We start from the raw sequence: 17,421 nt of genomic DNA on the forward strand, positions 1-17,421 counted from the left end.
ACATTGTGGCCCTTTTTTTCTATCCAAGAGATTTAAATTTGTTTTTGGGACAACGCCAACATTCTGTTCTATTAGCCGGATTTTAAATAAAGTCAAAACTAGCATAGTTTTTGAAAAACTTAATTTTAAACTCACAACTTGAGTAAAAAGTTAAAAAAAATTCAATTTTAATGTTTCAAAGCCATAAGTTTATAAATAACTTTTTTTTAATAATTAAATGCTCTTATTAATTTTCGATCAAAACTGAAACTTAGATGATTTTATGTCTTTTAGCTTTTAAGAAAATTTAATATAACCACAACTGCTATTTCAATTTAACTATTTTTTTTGCTTGAGTGGTCTTATTTTGATAGTACTAATGGTAGGTGCAACAGAAAGACCTTCACTTCCATAGTAAAAATACTTGTTTTTAACTGTTTTATACAAATCTTTCATTAAACTTTGTCGCCTGAGTTTTCTTAAGAGAAATTACCGAGTAATGATAGTTGATTAGTTTCCTGGATACAAGTGTTCTGCAACCCAATAGCCTTGTGATTAGTGGCACTATGTTTGAACAAAAACTCATAAAATTAGCTGGGTGTCGATGGACAGCCAATAAGGGTCTTCAAACCAAATTGACCACTTCGCGATTAGTCGACGCTTTAGGAGCAGTCCCTTGGATGTACGAAACAGAAGAGGCGCCGATATGGGACTTGCCCGTGACCACCACTTAATGATAGGTACCCTAAGATTCCGTCCAGCTATTGTTCAAAGATGCAACGGAATAACACGAGCCTCCAAATTCCATATCGCCAGACTAAAGGATCCCACGACCCGTCAACAAATAAGGGACCCCCTGCCACAAGAAATGAGAACAATCAGCAGCACAGTACATGATGACATCGAAGGCCATTGGAATGCTGTGAAAAATGTTTTCATTTCAGGTGCTGACAGAATAGTTGGTGGGAAAGAAGGAAGCAACAACACTTGGCTTTCAGAAGAAACGAGCTGGAGTCCTCGTTTTGCATGAAAAAGAGTCAACCAACACCTCTGGGGGTTAAAAATGTTCTCCTTGACCAAAACGTCTCTTTTCTTTTTAATATTAACTTTTTTTCGGATCTAAATATTTTAATACATTAACTTTATCATTACAAAAAGTAAATCGTTGTTGAATTTTTACACATAACTCAACATAATAGCTGCACATAACTTGTTCTAATTCCATGATTAAATTTTCATCAATTTCATTTTCTAGTATATGTATATTCTTCAAAATGTAACCCAAAATACATTTGAGAGTATTTCAAATAGTTTTCAAGATATTTAACATCCGTATTTATGTCAATATTTTCTGTTTTAGGGAATTTTTTATTAAGTTCAACCTAAAAGATTTCATACTTTCGACTAAGATGTGGATTTGTGTTGTCTCAGATTGAAATATTCTGTTCAAGTCATTAATTATTTTTAAATTTAAGGCAATATAATTCAAAAAAAAAAATAATTTGTTTGTATTTTCTAGAAAATTGATAATACTGGTAGACTTAGGATTAGGCTCTTCAAATGAACTTAAAATAAAAAAAAATCAAATAAGGGATTATACTGCTCTATATACCATTTCTTAAGAAAGTCACTGAGTTTGACAAACTTTTAAAATTTGATGTTCATCGACACCAAGTGCGTTCTGAAAGTTAATGAAATCCTTTTGTTTTTTTTATCTATGACAGAAGTAAAAATATATGTTCCTCAACAATTTTTTAATATGTCAATACAGCAATACAATGATATAATAGAAAAATAATTTTCATAACCAGCGAATGGTAAAGTAATACCCGTGGCATGATGGTTAGTGCATTGGACTGTCATGCTAGAGGTCTTGGGTTTGATCCCTGCCTATGCCATCTTAAGTCTATTCACGGGTATTGCCTCTTGCGAGGAGTTGACAAAAACTCCAAGAGTAACTCTTGTCATGAAAAGTGCTTTCTAAAATTAGCCGTTCGGATTCGGCATATAAACTGTATAGGTCCCCTCCATTCCTGACAGGATTACTCGCACACATGAATGGTTGAGAGTTGTAAGTCACTAGGCCCTATAGTTCTCAACGGACTGTTGCGCCACCCAATTTTGTTTTTAACGAATGGTAAAAGGTGTTATATTTTGAGTTGGAGGTGGTAGAATTTCAGAAACAAAAAACAGTGGTAGAAGTCCCATCACTCGAGAGGTTCATCGCAGTGTGCGCTTCGACAAGCGTAACTTCATTAACGCATTGGTGCAAGAAGCAGAGAATGCTTCAAACAGGTGCGACAGCAGGACCGTTTACAGAATAACCAAAGAGCTGACCGGTACACACAGGTCAAAGCAACACCTGGTGAAAGAGGTAGACGGTACTGTGATAAGTTCGGTGGATGAGCAAGTCAGAAGGTGGAAGGAACTGGGTTTTAAACCGAGTGTTTGCAAACAATGTGCAGCCGATACCTTCTGAAGCGCCTACGTCATCAATCGAACTGCTTCATCCGCTCATAAAAGAAGCCTGGACCATGCTTCCCCCATGAGTGGAAGAAGGGAATTATCGTCAAGCTCCCAAGAGATCTTAAAAAGTGCGAAAACTGGAGAGGAATTTGCGTTCTACCTGTCGTTGCCAAAATAGTAGCAAAAGTCATACTGGAACGCATCAGAGAACACCTTGAGGTCACACTCGATGCCGAACAAGCATCATTCCGCGCTGGAATATCGATCACCACTGCACCAGCTGTTCATCGACTTCGAGAAGGCCTTTAATAGCCTTAACAGGGAGTATATCTGGTAAGCTTTGCAGAGGAGACGCATCCCAGAAAAACTAATTACTTTTATTAAGCAACATATGATGGATCCAAGTGTCACGATCTACGCGATGGTAGGATGATTTTGAAATCTAAAGCGGAGTCAGACAGGGCTGTAATCTGTCGCCAATATTGATTTTGTTGGTGATAAGCGATGTGCTGCGAGGGATCCAATGGACTTTGACATCCTATTTCATAGGATCAAGGATCAAGTGTGGAGAAAAAAGCAGAAGTTGTGGGGCTGAAAATTAATTCCGGCAAAACAAAAATGATCAGCCTCAAAACCCGACAATCCTTTTAAATAAATATTTTCTTGCAACAACCGCTGGAAAAAGTGGAGAGCTTTCAATACCTTGGAAGTATAGTCATCTGCCGCATCGGCAAAGCAAAAGCAGCGTTTGGTATGCTTTCAATAATTTGGAGGAATAACTCTATCAGCTTAAGAACAAAGCTACGACTGTTTCGCACAAATGTCGAATCTGTGCTTCTTTATGGGTGCAGCACTTAGAAGGTTACTTCAGCCATAACAAGAAATCTGCAAACATTCGTTAATAGATGTCTGCGTAACATCCAAAGGATTTTCTGGCCAAACCGCATATCAAATGAGGTCCTTCATTGAAGGACAGGTCAAGAACCTATAGAATCTATAATACGAAGACGTAGGTGGCAATGGATTGGACATACACTTCGAAAAGTGTGTGGACATACACGGGGAAAAGGCAGGCCAAGCAATGCAGTGGAATCCGCTCACACAAGAAGGAAGAAGAGCTGGACGACCGAGAAGCATATGGCACAGGACAGTCGAGGCGGAATTAGCGTCACTAGGGAAGAGGTGGAGGGAACCGTACACGATGGCGCGTAGAGGCCCTATGCCCCTTAAGTGGTTCCCAACGGACTTAACAGGTCTGAGAAACTAAGTTAGTAAGTAAGTAAGTATTAGTCATGGATAGTGACATCTGGGGAGTGTTGTCTTTAACGCTTTTAATTAAATTATTTTTAAATATAACATAAAAGGTCAAGTAACTGTTTTGGTTTTATTTTACCACAAAAAGAAGTAGGAGCAATAACATCTTAATTTGTATTATTCTGTATAATATTAATTCATAACTTTGCTAAGGCCTTATAACTTTTTAATAAGTTTTTCTTAAACTACTGTAGATTTTCAATAGCATCAGAGGAATACAAAATCATTTTATCAATAATTATTCTATTGAACTGCCATTATCAACCGGTCAGATTCGTAACAATGCCATTTTACCGCCTTTTAAGATCAGAATGAATCCCCTCCAACTTGTGTGTGTCGTGTACCTAGCCTTCATTAAGTATGATCTTCGCTTACGATCTTTAGGCTTACTAATAAAACTCTCTGTCTCAATCTAACCGGTGAGGTGGATTTAGTTTGCTTAAAGTGTTCATGCCTAGTGCATCATCATAATCGACAACATTGTATTTAAAACATAATAACCTAAGTTTTTTTTTAATGTTTACAAACTTTGTGTTTTTATTGTACTCATTTCGGGGATAAATTTAATAATCGGGATATTTCAGTGAAGTGAACAATTTGCAAAGTATTTCATTGAATTATAAATCATAAGTGTGAGTTAAATATCAGTTCATTGGTATGAAATTATTAAGTGACGTAAACTTTAAATTGATTTTACTTTGAAGCTAAAAGTTATGCTTTTCAATACTCTGTGTACAATATTATAAACCTATGCACGTATGTACGATTATCTAAAAATGTTTAAGGTTTTATTTTGATTGCTTTTAACGGAAACAATAGTTTTTTTTTTTAATCAAAGCTTAAGAAATTTATGAAATTAACTCTTAAATTATGTTTGCTTAAGCATAATACATCTAAACTTTGATCTTTTCCATGACATGATCGGATCGTATCTGAAAGATCTATTTCAAGAAGATATAAATAGATTGAATGAAAATAAACAATATCATAATGTAAAATTAACGCTAAGAAGTCGCAACTTTCTTTGCTCATCATAAGAGTTATGAATTAATTTTGTGTCGTAATAAAAGATTCAAGATTTCTTAAACATTTGCCTTAGAGCTTTTTGACTCTCAAGACGTCTTTCGTAGTTTGATTCAATGATTGCATATCAATTATATGTATAGGGTGATTTTTTAGCTATTATCTTTTTGGCAACACTGGTTTAAACAGCTGACGCACGTTTCGTGTTTTGTTTCACTGTCAAACATCTTCAGTTTGGTCTATAATTTAACCATGAATCGTCTTGCATACGAACAACGCTAGAAAATTATTGCTGCATCTACATATTACTTAAAAAAAGGTGTTATTAAACTTAAGTTTGAATATACATATGTACCTTCACCTTAAAGAAACTAAGTTATTCAATAAGAGTGATAAAAGTATATTTTATCTGTTAAGAATGATCGACATGATCGAATGATACAAAAAAAACATTTAAATTATTTTAATTTTGTTTTCTTTTTTTTTTAAACATGGAGAAAGTCTTCCGCAATGAATATAAATTTCTTGTTGTTTAATAAACAAATTTCACTGGCATCATAGTTTTGCTTTTTAGACTGACTTTACTTTTATTTTTACCATGTGAAATTTTGTATCATCCAAAATTGATCAATCAATTATAGTAAAACAATATTTCTTAATTAGTAAATTATGACAATGAGTTGTTTTGATGATATAATAAATGCATCCGCTGGTAAGTGGATGATTTTTCAAAAATTTTGTATTGATATGAAAGTTTTCAAAAATATTTGTACTTCTGTTCTACTACTCTATTATAAGTATGTGAAGTAAATAATTGAAAAGAATTGAAAAGTCTTAAACGATTGTTTTATTATGCAAACAAGAGTGTTTACATACAGATATGGACATTAAAATAGAAACACCAAACAGAGTTTTAAAAATTAAATTTTGTATTGCCTTAAAAAGATTTTTTGTTTTCAACTTTGGTTTTCATTTTCGTATTTTCTTTCTTTCAAACGAAAACTACAGATTATTTAAAGTAAATTTATTATAACTTAAAATATTTTAAATTCATAAATGTAAAAAATGCGACAAATTTCGTGGACTAGATGAAATAGAATACAAGGCTATCCTGGATTTCAAAATTATTTTAATATCTGGTAGCCTGGCCCTTAGCTTTAATTGCAGTGTGACATTGAGTCAATTAATCGGCGGTATCTGTCAATTGAAATATTGTACCACTCCTGTTGAACCATCTTCCACAGTTCGGTTTTATTTATTGTTAAATTTTTCGCAACCGCGCATTTTAAATCTCTACCAAAATGTTCTATGGCATTTAAGTCAGGAAATTAGAATGGCCACTCCAATACGCTGATTTTTTGGTCCTTAAAATACTTTTGAGCAGATTTGAATGTGTGCTAAGGCAGCATCGTATCCTTCATAATATTGACCTCCATTTTTAATCCAATTTATCCGCAATCATATGTATTGGTCCAACGCCATACCAAATTAACCCCATAGTATGATACTGCCGCCACCATTCTTGGCTGTTTTCTGGATGTATAAACAAAACATTCTTCCACTTTTTGCCTCCTTCTGGCCCACTCCAATCAAAATGATCGTTGGCGAATTTAAACCACGTTGTTATACTTCGTTTTTCTTAGAAAGGGCACCATTCTTGAGACCCTTCCGAGCAAGTTAGCTTCAACAATTCTTCTACGAACAGTTCTGGAAGTTATTGGAAGCTGTTGTTTGTTTATATTTCCCTTGAAGACTTGTAAGAATTTTTTTTTGAGGCACAAATTATTTTCCAGTCTTCTCTTGCGGTTGTCTTATTGATTACCCCTCTGTTTTTTGGCTCTCAGCGTTCAAATTGCTTTTGCAATCAACTTGAGAGATATGCTTATTATTCTGGCTATTTTCATTTTGTAGAACTAAAATAACTGCTTTCTCTTATAGGCAACAATGCTTACCGCGACCCATGTTTTCCTTAGAATAGTAATATTATTAAAATAATTGAATCTACTTCCTAAAGTGAACTTATTCTTTATTAAAATAATTGAATTTACTTCCTAAAGTGAACTTATTCTTTTATAAAAGTAAACAAAAATATAAAAAGAATATTTTTGATGCTAGTTACATATTAAGGTTTGTGTTTCAATGTGTTTCTATTTTAATGTCCACCAAAAACACAGTCTTACCTAAGGAACGGTTCATCTTCAAACAATCAACAAGCTAAACAAAAACAAAACCCATGTTATTTTGCATAAGAAAGTCTAATTTTTTTGTTGGTACCGGTTAAAACTTCTTCTAATGCATGTTGTTGTTTTAATTTGTTTTACCCGTAGCAATTATTGTCTCTGTGTCTATTTTAATGTCCATGTCTGTATGTACAACTTCGGTGTGTAACCAAGAGTCTTTTTAAATTATTTAAAAACAGTAGATCATCAAGAACATTCTTGTAAGGCCAAATGGATCCCAACTTTTAGCTCAAAACATGCGAAGATTATTTATTTTTAAGCTTAAATTAAGTATACGCCAGAGTGTATTTGTTGAACAAAAAAGTAATAGATATTAAGTTTAAACGTGCCGCAAATTTGAATTGTATTTTATGAAGATTTCTTAAAATATTTTATGTCATTGTATTTTTGGAATGGACAAAATAGAAAGAATCTTTTGAAAAGCTTCATATGAAAGAGCAAGGGGAGTGTACAATAAACAAACAAAATTGTTTTAAATAAAAATACAAAGTCAACTGTGGGCAGTTGTCCGTAGTGATGTGAAAATTTTGAAGTATGTGCTATAAGTGATTTATTTTCTTTCAAGAAGTAAATTACGCACGTATATAGAAATCTTCGTTAACCAATGACATGAAATAATGGATACAAAGTTCTTTGCGTCATTGGACATAAAACTTTTAAACATACATAGATTGCGTATGGAGAAAATGTCAACATTAATATGATATACGTATGTATGTACATTCGAATGTGCAATTATTATTTAATGAGGAAATCTAATTTTAATGTCTTGTTGAACTTGAAACTATTGTAAAATTATCTTGTGGGCATTCAATGTTTTTCATTTAATGACTTTTCAGAGGCTTAAATTTAGTCATATTGTTTCTTGTTGTTTGTATTTCTATTTATCAACTGAATCTATTGCATTGGAAGTGATGTCTGTTAGTTATTAGAGCAATAATAGAGGTTGTATTTTTTAAATATAAATATATAAAATTATTACGTACTCACATAAGCGAACACATATGTAGATACTTATTATTTCATTTTATTACAGTTATTACATTTTTTATGAATATTAAGAAAGGGAGTATAGATTTGGAAAACCATCGCAAGTTTGATCGACAAATAACGCTATTTCACGAATTTGGGAAGTTTCAAAAAGTTTGTATATGTGTTTTTTTTTTATTAAAAAATTAAGAACGATTTAATTTAATTTAAAAACGATTTAAGATCTCTAAAACTATAAATGTTTTCGGGGTATTTCTGAGGCTTTCTTTTGTAGCAAGAAATTGAATTTCCTACATAATTGGCTTTGACCTTGTTTTCCTTAGGTCTTGTCATTTCTGGAATACTAGCAGAATAGTAAGAATTTATAAAAAAAAACGTTAGTGTTTATAAGTCTTCACTGACGCATTTTAGGTTTCATGCGAAATCTCAATTTTGAGTTATTTTAATCAGGTTTTCGAATATTGTAATGCATTTTAATTATTTGTATGCAGAATATAAACTATTTCCTACTTTTTTTATAAAAATAAAACAACAGATTTATAGAATTTTTTTTCTATAATATTTAAAAATAATGCGTATTACCTAATAGTTATTAAAATTCTGCAGTGCGTCTAATAATATATCATATGAATACTCTTATGATGATTGAACACAGTGCGAGCCATTAGGAAGGGACGACAGATGCCGATGCACATTATTTCTGAATGTCTGCATATTGTAATGAGTGGGAAATATTGAGCCTGGTAAAGCGTTCCACATTAGTATAGTGCGGCAAAAGAAAGTACCCCTATATTTAACTACGGGTATTATGGTTGAATTGTTTGAAGGGAGGAAAACAACTGACTATTTCACTAGAGCATTGTTTGTGAAAATATCAATAAAATATTTATAGGCAGGAAGCAAATGTCACAGTAATAGAACGACCGCTTATCATTTTCAAAGCACTTTTTTTAATTTTATTTATCATCAAGTACATTATTTGGGAACCAGCCTAAATATGAAAATAATTCTCGAAATTTGGACAAGTAAAAGCTTTTTGAATTATTGCCAGTTCAGAAGAGGTACAAAATTATTGCATCGTCTTATAGAAAACCTAAACACTTAGCAACATTTTAGGCAATGTCGATGGATAGTGGTATTGGAGAAATTTACGCTTTTGCGACAGAAGACAGCATTGAGTTTTCGAAGCTTAATGCTTCCATTTATTTCTATTGGACGCTTATCATACGCTGCCATTGGTAGTCCACGTACAAAGAATAAAGATGAGAATTTGAAAACGAATACGAGTACGAGCTGTACAAAATGTTAAAATGCAACCAACGAAACATTTTAAAAGTGAAGATTATAACAGGTTTAAGAATGGTAAAAAATGCTAGCTAAGGCTTAGTTTTTAAAAACTGCAATCAACAAATATTTTATTTAACGTATATACATACATACATATATCCTTTTCAAGAGAAATTTCTTTCAAACATTCTAAGAAATAGCTTTTATTTTTGAATTCGTTTAGAACCAATTTTACGGCAAAACTAGTTAATTTCTCATTGGAAGTTATTGTAAACAGCCCAATTTGCCGAATTGAAAATTTTGACATTTATCGACGTTTCAAGGTCCCTAAAATCAAAGTAAAAGATTTGAGAGCGCTGCCTATGTGTACGTGTGTACTCGAACGTCTATCATATCTCAAGAACCATTAGAGATATCGACTTCAAATAAACGTTGTAATACATGACAATAATGTAGAAAGGACTTTCAAAAAAAATGGGAGGGCTGCTTTTTTACCATATCAATTTAATAAAAAAGTGAAAATTTTGGTTAATCAAACAATATTTTACGAACTAATAACGTTACCAATTTGAATTAAATTGTATATTATAAAGGGTGATTTTGTAGCTATTATCTTTTTGGCAACACTGGTTTAAACAGCTGACGCACGTTTTTTGTTTTATTTCACTGTCAAACATCTTCAGTTTTGTCTAGAGTTTAACCATGAATCGTCTTACAAACGAACAATGCTTGAAAATTATTGAATTTTATGATCAAAATGCGCGCCCTGTTAAGAAAAATAATCGCGCGCTTCTACCATTTTATGGTCAGTTTAATCGACCAACTGAAGCTGCTATTTGGGCTACGTAAATAAGTAGAATTGTCGATTTTGGAGTGAATATGGTCGGTACTATCTAATTAAATAAAGATTTCGTGCATTTTTCTGAATCTTATGTATTTTTTTTTGAAAAAATTTCCTATAGCTTTCAAAAAAATCACCTTTTATAATGTGATGTGAGATTAAAATAATGTTATTATAAAAAAAGTTTATTTTAAAATTAATTTTTACCTCGAATATTTTCAAACAAAAATGATTTTATCTCAAAAATTATTGTATGCAACGAAGAATATAGTTTTAGACATCACTAGTAAAATTTTGATAAAAAATACAATTGACACTTTTTTACAAAAAATTTAAATCTAAAAAACAACATTTCAAAAGTTGGTAAAAATTAATTTTATGACTTAAAAACCTTTTCATAAACTTAAGATAAAGGCTTAAAAGTAATTTTACTTTATTTCATAATATTTGTATATAGTGTCTTCGACATTCAGGAAAATTTGTATTAAAGTCAGTTTTTTTTTTGTAAAAAATGGATGTTCGATTCTCGATAATAAATGAAAATAAAAACAAAATGATTTAATCTGTGCTAAATTTTCTTATAGGAAAACAAAGAAGGATATTGACTTCAAATTGTTTATCTGACACAAAATATTGTAATGAATATTTTGTTAATGTTTTAAGCAAGACAAATCGACAGACGGTATGGTAAGTTTTCAGTGTGGTTCACATCCAGCCTTTTTTTTTTTGAATTTGGCGTTAACTCACCAAAACTAACTCATTTAATTTCATCTGGCTTTGAAAAACAAAAATAATATAGGTTTATACTTAATTCGTTTAATTCAGTTTAATAAAGACAAATTCTGTCTTAATGTCAAACACCAATTGTGTATATTGTATACAAAACGAATGCGGTAACCGTGGGCCAACGTAATAAACTTAAGTGACATACCATTAGGCATATATTCATTATGTATGTACATACATACATACACACATTATTTTCTCGGTAAAATGATGTTCCTTAGATATATTTTTGTATACCCGCAGTTAATCTATTTTCTTATTTATTTATTTTTTATTTTTCATTTTATCTTTCAGCGCTTCAGCGATCTTGTGAATCATCGCAACGCAGTTTAACAGCAGCGCAAAAGGCCGGGCGCGACGAGGGATTTTTACTTTCGAGTGTCTCACAACTTCTGCGATACATTATACTAAACCAAACAAATACACATAACATTAAATTAATAATGAATCCAAGGAGAAAAATGGCCTGGAACGGGTTTCCAGTGTCAGTGGCAGTTCGATTCAGGTAATCAAGCCGGCTTGACGTTCTCTACCTTTATAATAACTACCTGTTGGTTTCATAAGAGTTTATAAAAATATATTTAGACCTATTTACTTTAATTCTTTGTTTGCAATTGTAATTTAACGTCTTAAGCAAACAAAAGTTTTCTGTTATTTGTTACAACTTTTAAAGGTAAAATAACACTTTTTGTGATTTTTAAAAATTAGTGTGATATCTCATTATTTTGATTTACGAGTACATATGTATAGATATGAATAGAAAACATTGATTTTATTTTGTTTACTTTGGCAAACGAACATCTGCTATGAAATTCGCCGGTAGTTTATGTCAATCAAGAAGTGTATAAATTGATAATACAGAAAATGATGAAGTTTTGTTTTGGTTTAGAGAATATAAAAGATTTAAAAATATCCGACAAATTAACGTTCAAATAATTCTACATCTTGATGACATTTGGGGCGATTTTAATTAGGTGGTTCGCAAACGGGAATACCAAAATTCGAGACCTTTTTTTAAACTATTTGTTGAGTTATAATAGTGGTTTTAATTTATAAACATTTTTGTTGATAAGGGTGTTTCAAAAAAAGATACAAAAATTTAAACTTTAACGTTTTGATTTAACATTCATTTAGATGTAAAATAGTATTAACAAATCTATCTTTTCTAATTGATTTTATATTTTTTAAAACAACAAACAAATTTCAGTTCTATGCAAATAATATTATTTATATGTATATGCGTACATATCCAAATTTTTGAAAATCAACTCAAACATTGTTGTGCCAGCTTTTTAACCCAAATCAATAGCACGGTTGTAACTTAGTTTTATTATTGACTTGTAATGTTTGTGAAGATTATTAAATTAGACAACATCATAATTTCCATAAAAAGAACACACGGGTGTTTATCTATTATGTGTATTACTGTCTTTTCATTCCCGTTGTCATTGTCTTTTGATACCTTTTTTCTCTCAAAAACTTGCAACATTGCTTTCAAATTATCAAAAAAGTTTTATAGAAAGTAACATCGAGATACGCAAAAATGTTTTTCAAACATTTCATTGGCTGTTTTTAATTTAATTTTCAGATTAAAAAATATCAATAACTTAACAACCTAAACAACAAATCTACCGAGTTAAATGACATTTTATTTTATAAACTGCGATGTTATACGATGTCACACTTAAAACAAAGACGAGTTTTTGAAAACTGCTCAAAAATGCTCTCTAGTGTTTTGTTATTTAAGTATTTATTAAATAATATGATATGTATCTTTATCTTACATTACCGTATTTCAAGGGCTTGAGTGGCAACTTTAATAATAGGATTATTTTTTTTTACACTATGCCATGTTTAAGAGCAAAATTACAATAGTTTAGAGAGTTTTTGACGCAAAAATGTTAAAAATTGTGTTGAAACGTAACTTTTTTCCATAAATAATATATTTTGGTCTTGTTGCAATTTCCATTTATGCCAAGAATGTTACAAAAATAAAGATGAAAAAACCGGAAAAATGGGAAATATTGGAAGAAAAATGTCTTATTTCGTAGGAAAATAAAACAGAATCTGATATAAAGAATTTTCTGGCTATTTTTATCTATTTTTTCGGACTCAATTTTTGGGAGTCTATTATTACTATCATTATCAGTCTGCTTACTAGTAAATTGGAGCTACAAAATTCAAAAAAACTACTGTTTCGCGTGAACATTTAGAAAATATTTTGATTTTAGAGGAGTTCACTTAAAAATTGTAGAGAGAAAAATGTTTGATTCTTGAATTTAAAGAAATAAGTGCATTTAAGTACATAATTATTATGAAATTATGTACTTAAATGCACTTATTTCCTTAAAATTAAGTAAAAACAAATTAAGAAAAACAAATAAGTTTGGAATAAATTAAGTGTGGCTCTCATAAATTACACGCTCCAGATTTTTTACACACTTGAATTCTAGAGAGATTTAAAGCTTTTATATTAAAGTAAATATGTATGAAACGTTTGTTATGTTATGTTTTCTTTGGGACATTTATAATTCTGAAATTCGTCTTTAAATCTCAATTCTAGAGCATCTAAATCAAATCCGCTCAGACAAGTATTTAATTTTGTATTTAATAGAAAATCAATTTTCAAAGAAGAAAATACTTTAAGTAAACCTTATACTATTTATTTGCCTCAAAAAATTGATATTCAACTTAAATATCTTAAGAACAACTGAAGTTACTAACATTTATGCATTTCGTAATTTCGAAAAATCTAATTGACAATGCCCTTGTTTTTTGTCATTCTATAAATAGTATAGTAGATAATTCCCAAAAAAAACGCATCAGCAGTAGCCAGATTTGTGTATTTAAAAATTAGTGTAACTGTCAGAATAATAATAAAAAAACACACAAATAGAAGAAAGATTTGTGAAAACCAAAAGTTAAAATTAACTTCAGAAAAAAACTAGACTACTACATTAACATGTAGTATTAAAGCGAGCTTGAAACTCGTCTCAATTCTTTATATACCTGAATCGAGTTGAAATGAGCTTGATTTGACTCGATTCCGGTCGGCGATCGGAGTCGATTCAAAATTTGTGAAGAAAAACCTGTGTGGAGGAGTTGGTTTTACAGATAATGCATTTTGGTCTGTTTATTTACATGTTTGTGTAAAAAAAATATGGTTTTGTTTTAATAAAATTACAAAAAATTGCACATAAAGTGGGTAGAACATTCTTATATGTTGTTGAACTATTCAATTCTTCATTGTTTAACACGAGTCAAACTTCTCACTTCGCAAGAAACATCAAAACACCATTTGCATCTTAGAAAGTGCTGTCAATCATTTTTAAATCTTCTTGTGTTTTGAAAACACCAAAAAGATTTATTTAATCTAAACTGAGATAAATAAATTTAATAAAAATAAGCCCAGTTAGTCCATTTTCATAAATAAAACTAAATATTATCAACAGTAACAGATTTATTTTTTTTCGCCAATGGAAAACACATGATTCCAAATGCACATCTACTAAACGTACACTGCCATCGAGATACGAATGCAATATCAATCGTACAACATTTGAGAACGAAATCACACAAGATCCATTCGAGACTCGTGTAAATGTCAACAACGCATCCGTCGTAAGATTCTACTTTAACTTTTATCGGTAGTATTCATACTATGGATATTGTTTTTGTTATTCATGTAAAATCCTACTATACTATTGATACATTTTCCAACAAAACACGGGTAATTTAAAAAAAACTTATATCTAGAAAAAAATAACTTTAACTTCTTTTATTGATTGCTTTCTTTTCGAAATGTTTCAAAAGACAGCTTGGCTTATTACAAAAAATAAACTAATTATTTTAAAGGGTAGCCTTCAAGGTTCTTTTTTGGTTTTATTTATCATTTTTAATGATGGTGAAAATGTGTTGTAAATTTGTAAATTTGAGATATTTGCAGTCTTATTATGATTGGGCTATTAGCTGTTATATTGGAATTGTTGTCTGAAATAATTCAATCTGGCAAGCCTGACGTGTATTTGTGCACCTCATTTGTTTTTGTTTAATTCTTGTGTAATAAAATGGTTTGTATTGTTATGAATTTCTGCTGGGTTCATATTCTCACTTTCGTATTCGTTTATAGGAAAATTATAACAACAAACGAGACTTTTTTCTTTGTATTTTTATAAAAAAAAAACTGAATTAATCACGTTAGATTTTAACGCGTTTATAGTCTTTGTGTATATTTAAATTTTTGTTTGTTAAAACAAATAAAATTTGCTATAGCGATTAGGCTCCCGATGAAGGTTGGGTACATCAATGAACAAAACTGCCATAATTAGAGTGATGATAATCCTAAGGTTATGGTTGCCACTTCAAAAAAATATATGACCAAAGCTGAAAATAAAAATGACCAATTGTACCAAAAAAAGGACCGAAATTATTGTTCACCTCAACGGTTTTTAACTTCCCATAGAAAGTTATTGTTACCGGTCAGATTTGTCGAATTGAAAATTTGAGTGGATGTTTTCTTAACCGCAGCAATTAAAAAAAAAAATGGTTAACCCAAAATAACTCATGAACCAATAACGCTAGCTTCTTGCATTAAATTTTGTATTACAAAATATATTGTATAGTGATAATAAAGACTTTTTTTTTAGAAAAAAACCCATTAACGGTTTTTTATAAATAAATAAAATAATTGTCACCTCGAATATTTAACGAACAAAAAATGGTTATATCTCTGAAATAATTGAATGCAACGAAGAATAACGTTTTTGATATCTGGTAAAATTTTAAGAAAATTTGTTATGAAATATGTAAACATTAATAAAAGTTGGTAAAAATTTACTTTCGACTAAATATCTTTTCAAAAATTAAAAATATTGGCTTCAAACTTATTTCACTTCACAGAAAATGTTATTTTTGATATTTAATAAAATAAAATCTTCAAAAAATAGTACGCAAATTTGGTAGAAATTGATACATATAGACACATTTTCATGCAAGACGGGATGGGAAGTTATCAGTGTGGTTTGCATCCCAGCCTCTTTTTTATATATCAATTTAAAAACTATATATAATTTTTATGAGGTATATTTTTTTTAATAAGTTGTTAATCTTAATTTTATTTCGAATTTAAACATAAACATTTCATGCCATACGTTCATCTGTACAACCCAGCTAAGTATTTTATACCTACCTAAGGTATTGCCTTTTGGTCTCTTGAATAAAGATACATTTATATATAGCTTGCGTTTGCTCATAGCCTTCCAAAAGTCCTCTGATGATGTCATTTTGATATAAAACAAGTTCGTAATATAAAAAAATAAAAATCGATGCCAAAATATGTATGAATTTTATACCTCCAAAAATTCATTCTTAAACTTGGTTCCATCTAATAACGTAATCTAAATATTTGTTCTGTTTTTCGGATAAAAATTGTACACATTAAAAAAAGTTCTTCAGATTGTTTATTAACTTTTTACACTGCTGTTGCAGAACATCAATTTAAATACTTAACTAACTCGTTTCGCATGTGTTGTTTTTTATTTGTTGTTATTTAGTATTGTACTTGCTGGAGTTTTACTAGCAACAGTTTGTTCCGCCGGTACTGTCACAAATCGTCCTGCAGGAGCTGTACAAACAGGAAGCATATCACCATCAATTATACAAGATAAAGCAACATCTCAACGAAGAATTATGCATCCAGCATTCGCTAACTCTGGCAAGGAAGCAGGACTGGAAATTTGGAGAGTTGAGGTAAATTATTGATTTTATACGGACATACATACATATATATGTACAAGCTGACGCTGAGTGCTGAGATAAATTCTGTCTGGTCTCATTTTTGACATGTGTTGCATAAATACAGAATTGTCTCTCTAAAGCGAATCATATAATAAACTTAACATATATTATATTTTCTTATAAATTTAAAGAAGAATATGGAAAATAGTCAAATCTGAGTTGAATTATTTTAAATTATAAAAAGAGAATAGAGGGCTTTTAAAATCTTAATAAGCTGAATAAATTTGCTTTTAAAGTGAATTTTCTTTGGAACGGGAAGAGTTGAGAGTAAAGGCGGAGTTCGACTGATTGAAATCTGCAGTTACTGATGTCTGACTTCAAAACTAAGTAGTCACATGTATATAGCAACTTTTCGCATTATTCCATAAGTACTATTTTACCCAAAACGAGTACTGTGGATGTGATTAATTTACAAAATAGTGTAAAGTTTTTTAAAGTAAATTTGCCCTCCCCTTAACTGTAGCATATTAAAAAAACTGTTGGAATGTTTTTCTAAGTTTATAGTGTTAGACTATGAGTCGATGAACAGTAGATTTATAAGAAAACCTTGTAAATAAAACTGTGACTTTTTGGGATATCCATTATTTTTCTAATTAAATTTGAATACAATTCCAATTTTCTTCACCAGCCTTCGCAAGGTAATAAAAAAAACCTTTTTCTGAATGGATTTTATGGTGAGTGTGTGCAGACCCCCCGTGA

The 17,421-nt window shown here is 30.6% G+C and overlaps 1 protein-coding gene across 5 annotated transcripts in view; it reads left to right on the forward strand.

Moving 5' to 3' along the window:
- The first annotated feature begins 4,187 nt into the window (after positions 1-4,187).
- The window catches only part of LOC129938685 (gelsolin), a 30,685-nt gene continuing 17,451 nt past the window's right edge, over positions 4,188-17,421 (forward strand). The window contains exons 1-4 of one of the 5 annotated variants that reach the window (XM_056046373.1): positions 4,188-4,391; positions 10,725-10,827; positions 11,221-11,431; positions 16,479-16,674. In XM_056046373.1, the coding sequence (XP_055902348.1) occupies positions 11,370-11,431; positions 16,479-16,674 (258 nt within the window). In that variant the 5' untranslated portion in view covers positions 4,188-4,391; positions 10,725-10,827; positions 11,221-11,369. The other 4 variants (XM_056046372.1, XM_056046374.1, XM_056046371.1 and 1 more) reach the window with 4 other exon arrangements.

The sequence above is a fragment of the Eupeodes corollae genome, chromosome 1 (genome assembly GCF_945859685.1).
Source record: "Eupeodes corollae chromosome 1, idEupCoro1.1, whole genome shotgun sequence".
In the NCBI taxonomy this organism is placed as follows: Eukaryota; Metazoa; Arthropoda; class Insecta; order Diptera; family Syrphidae; genus Eupeodes; species Eupeodes corollae.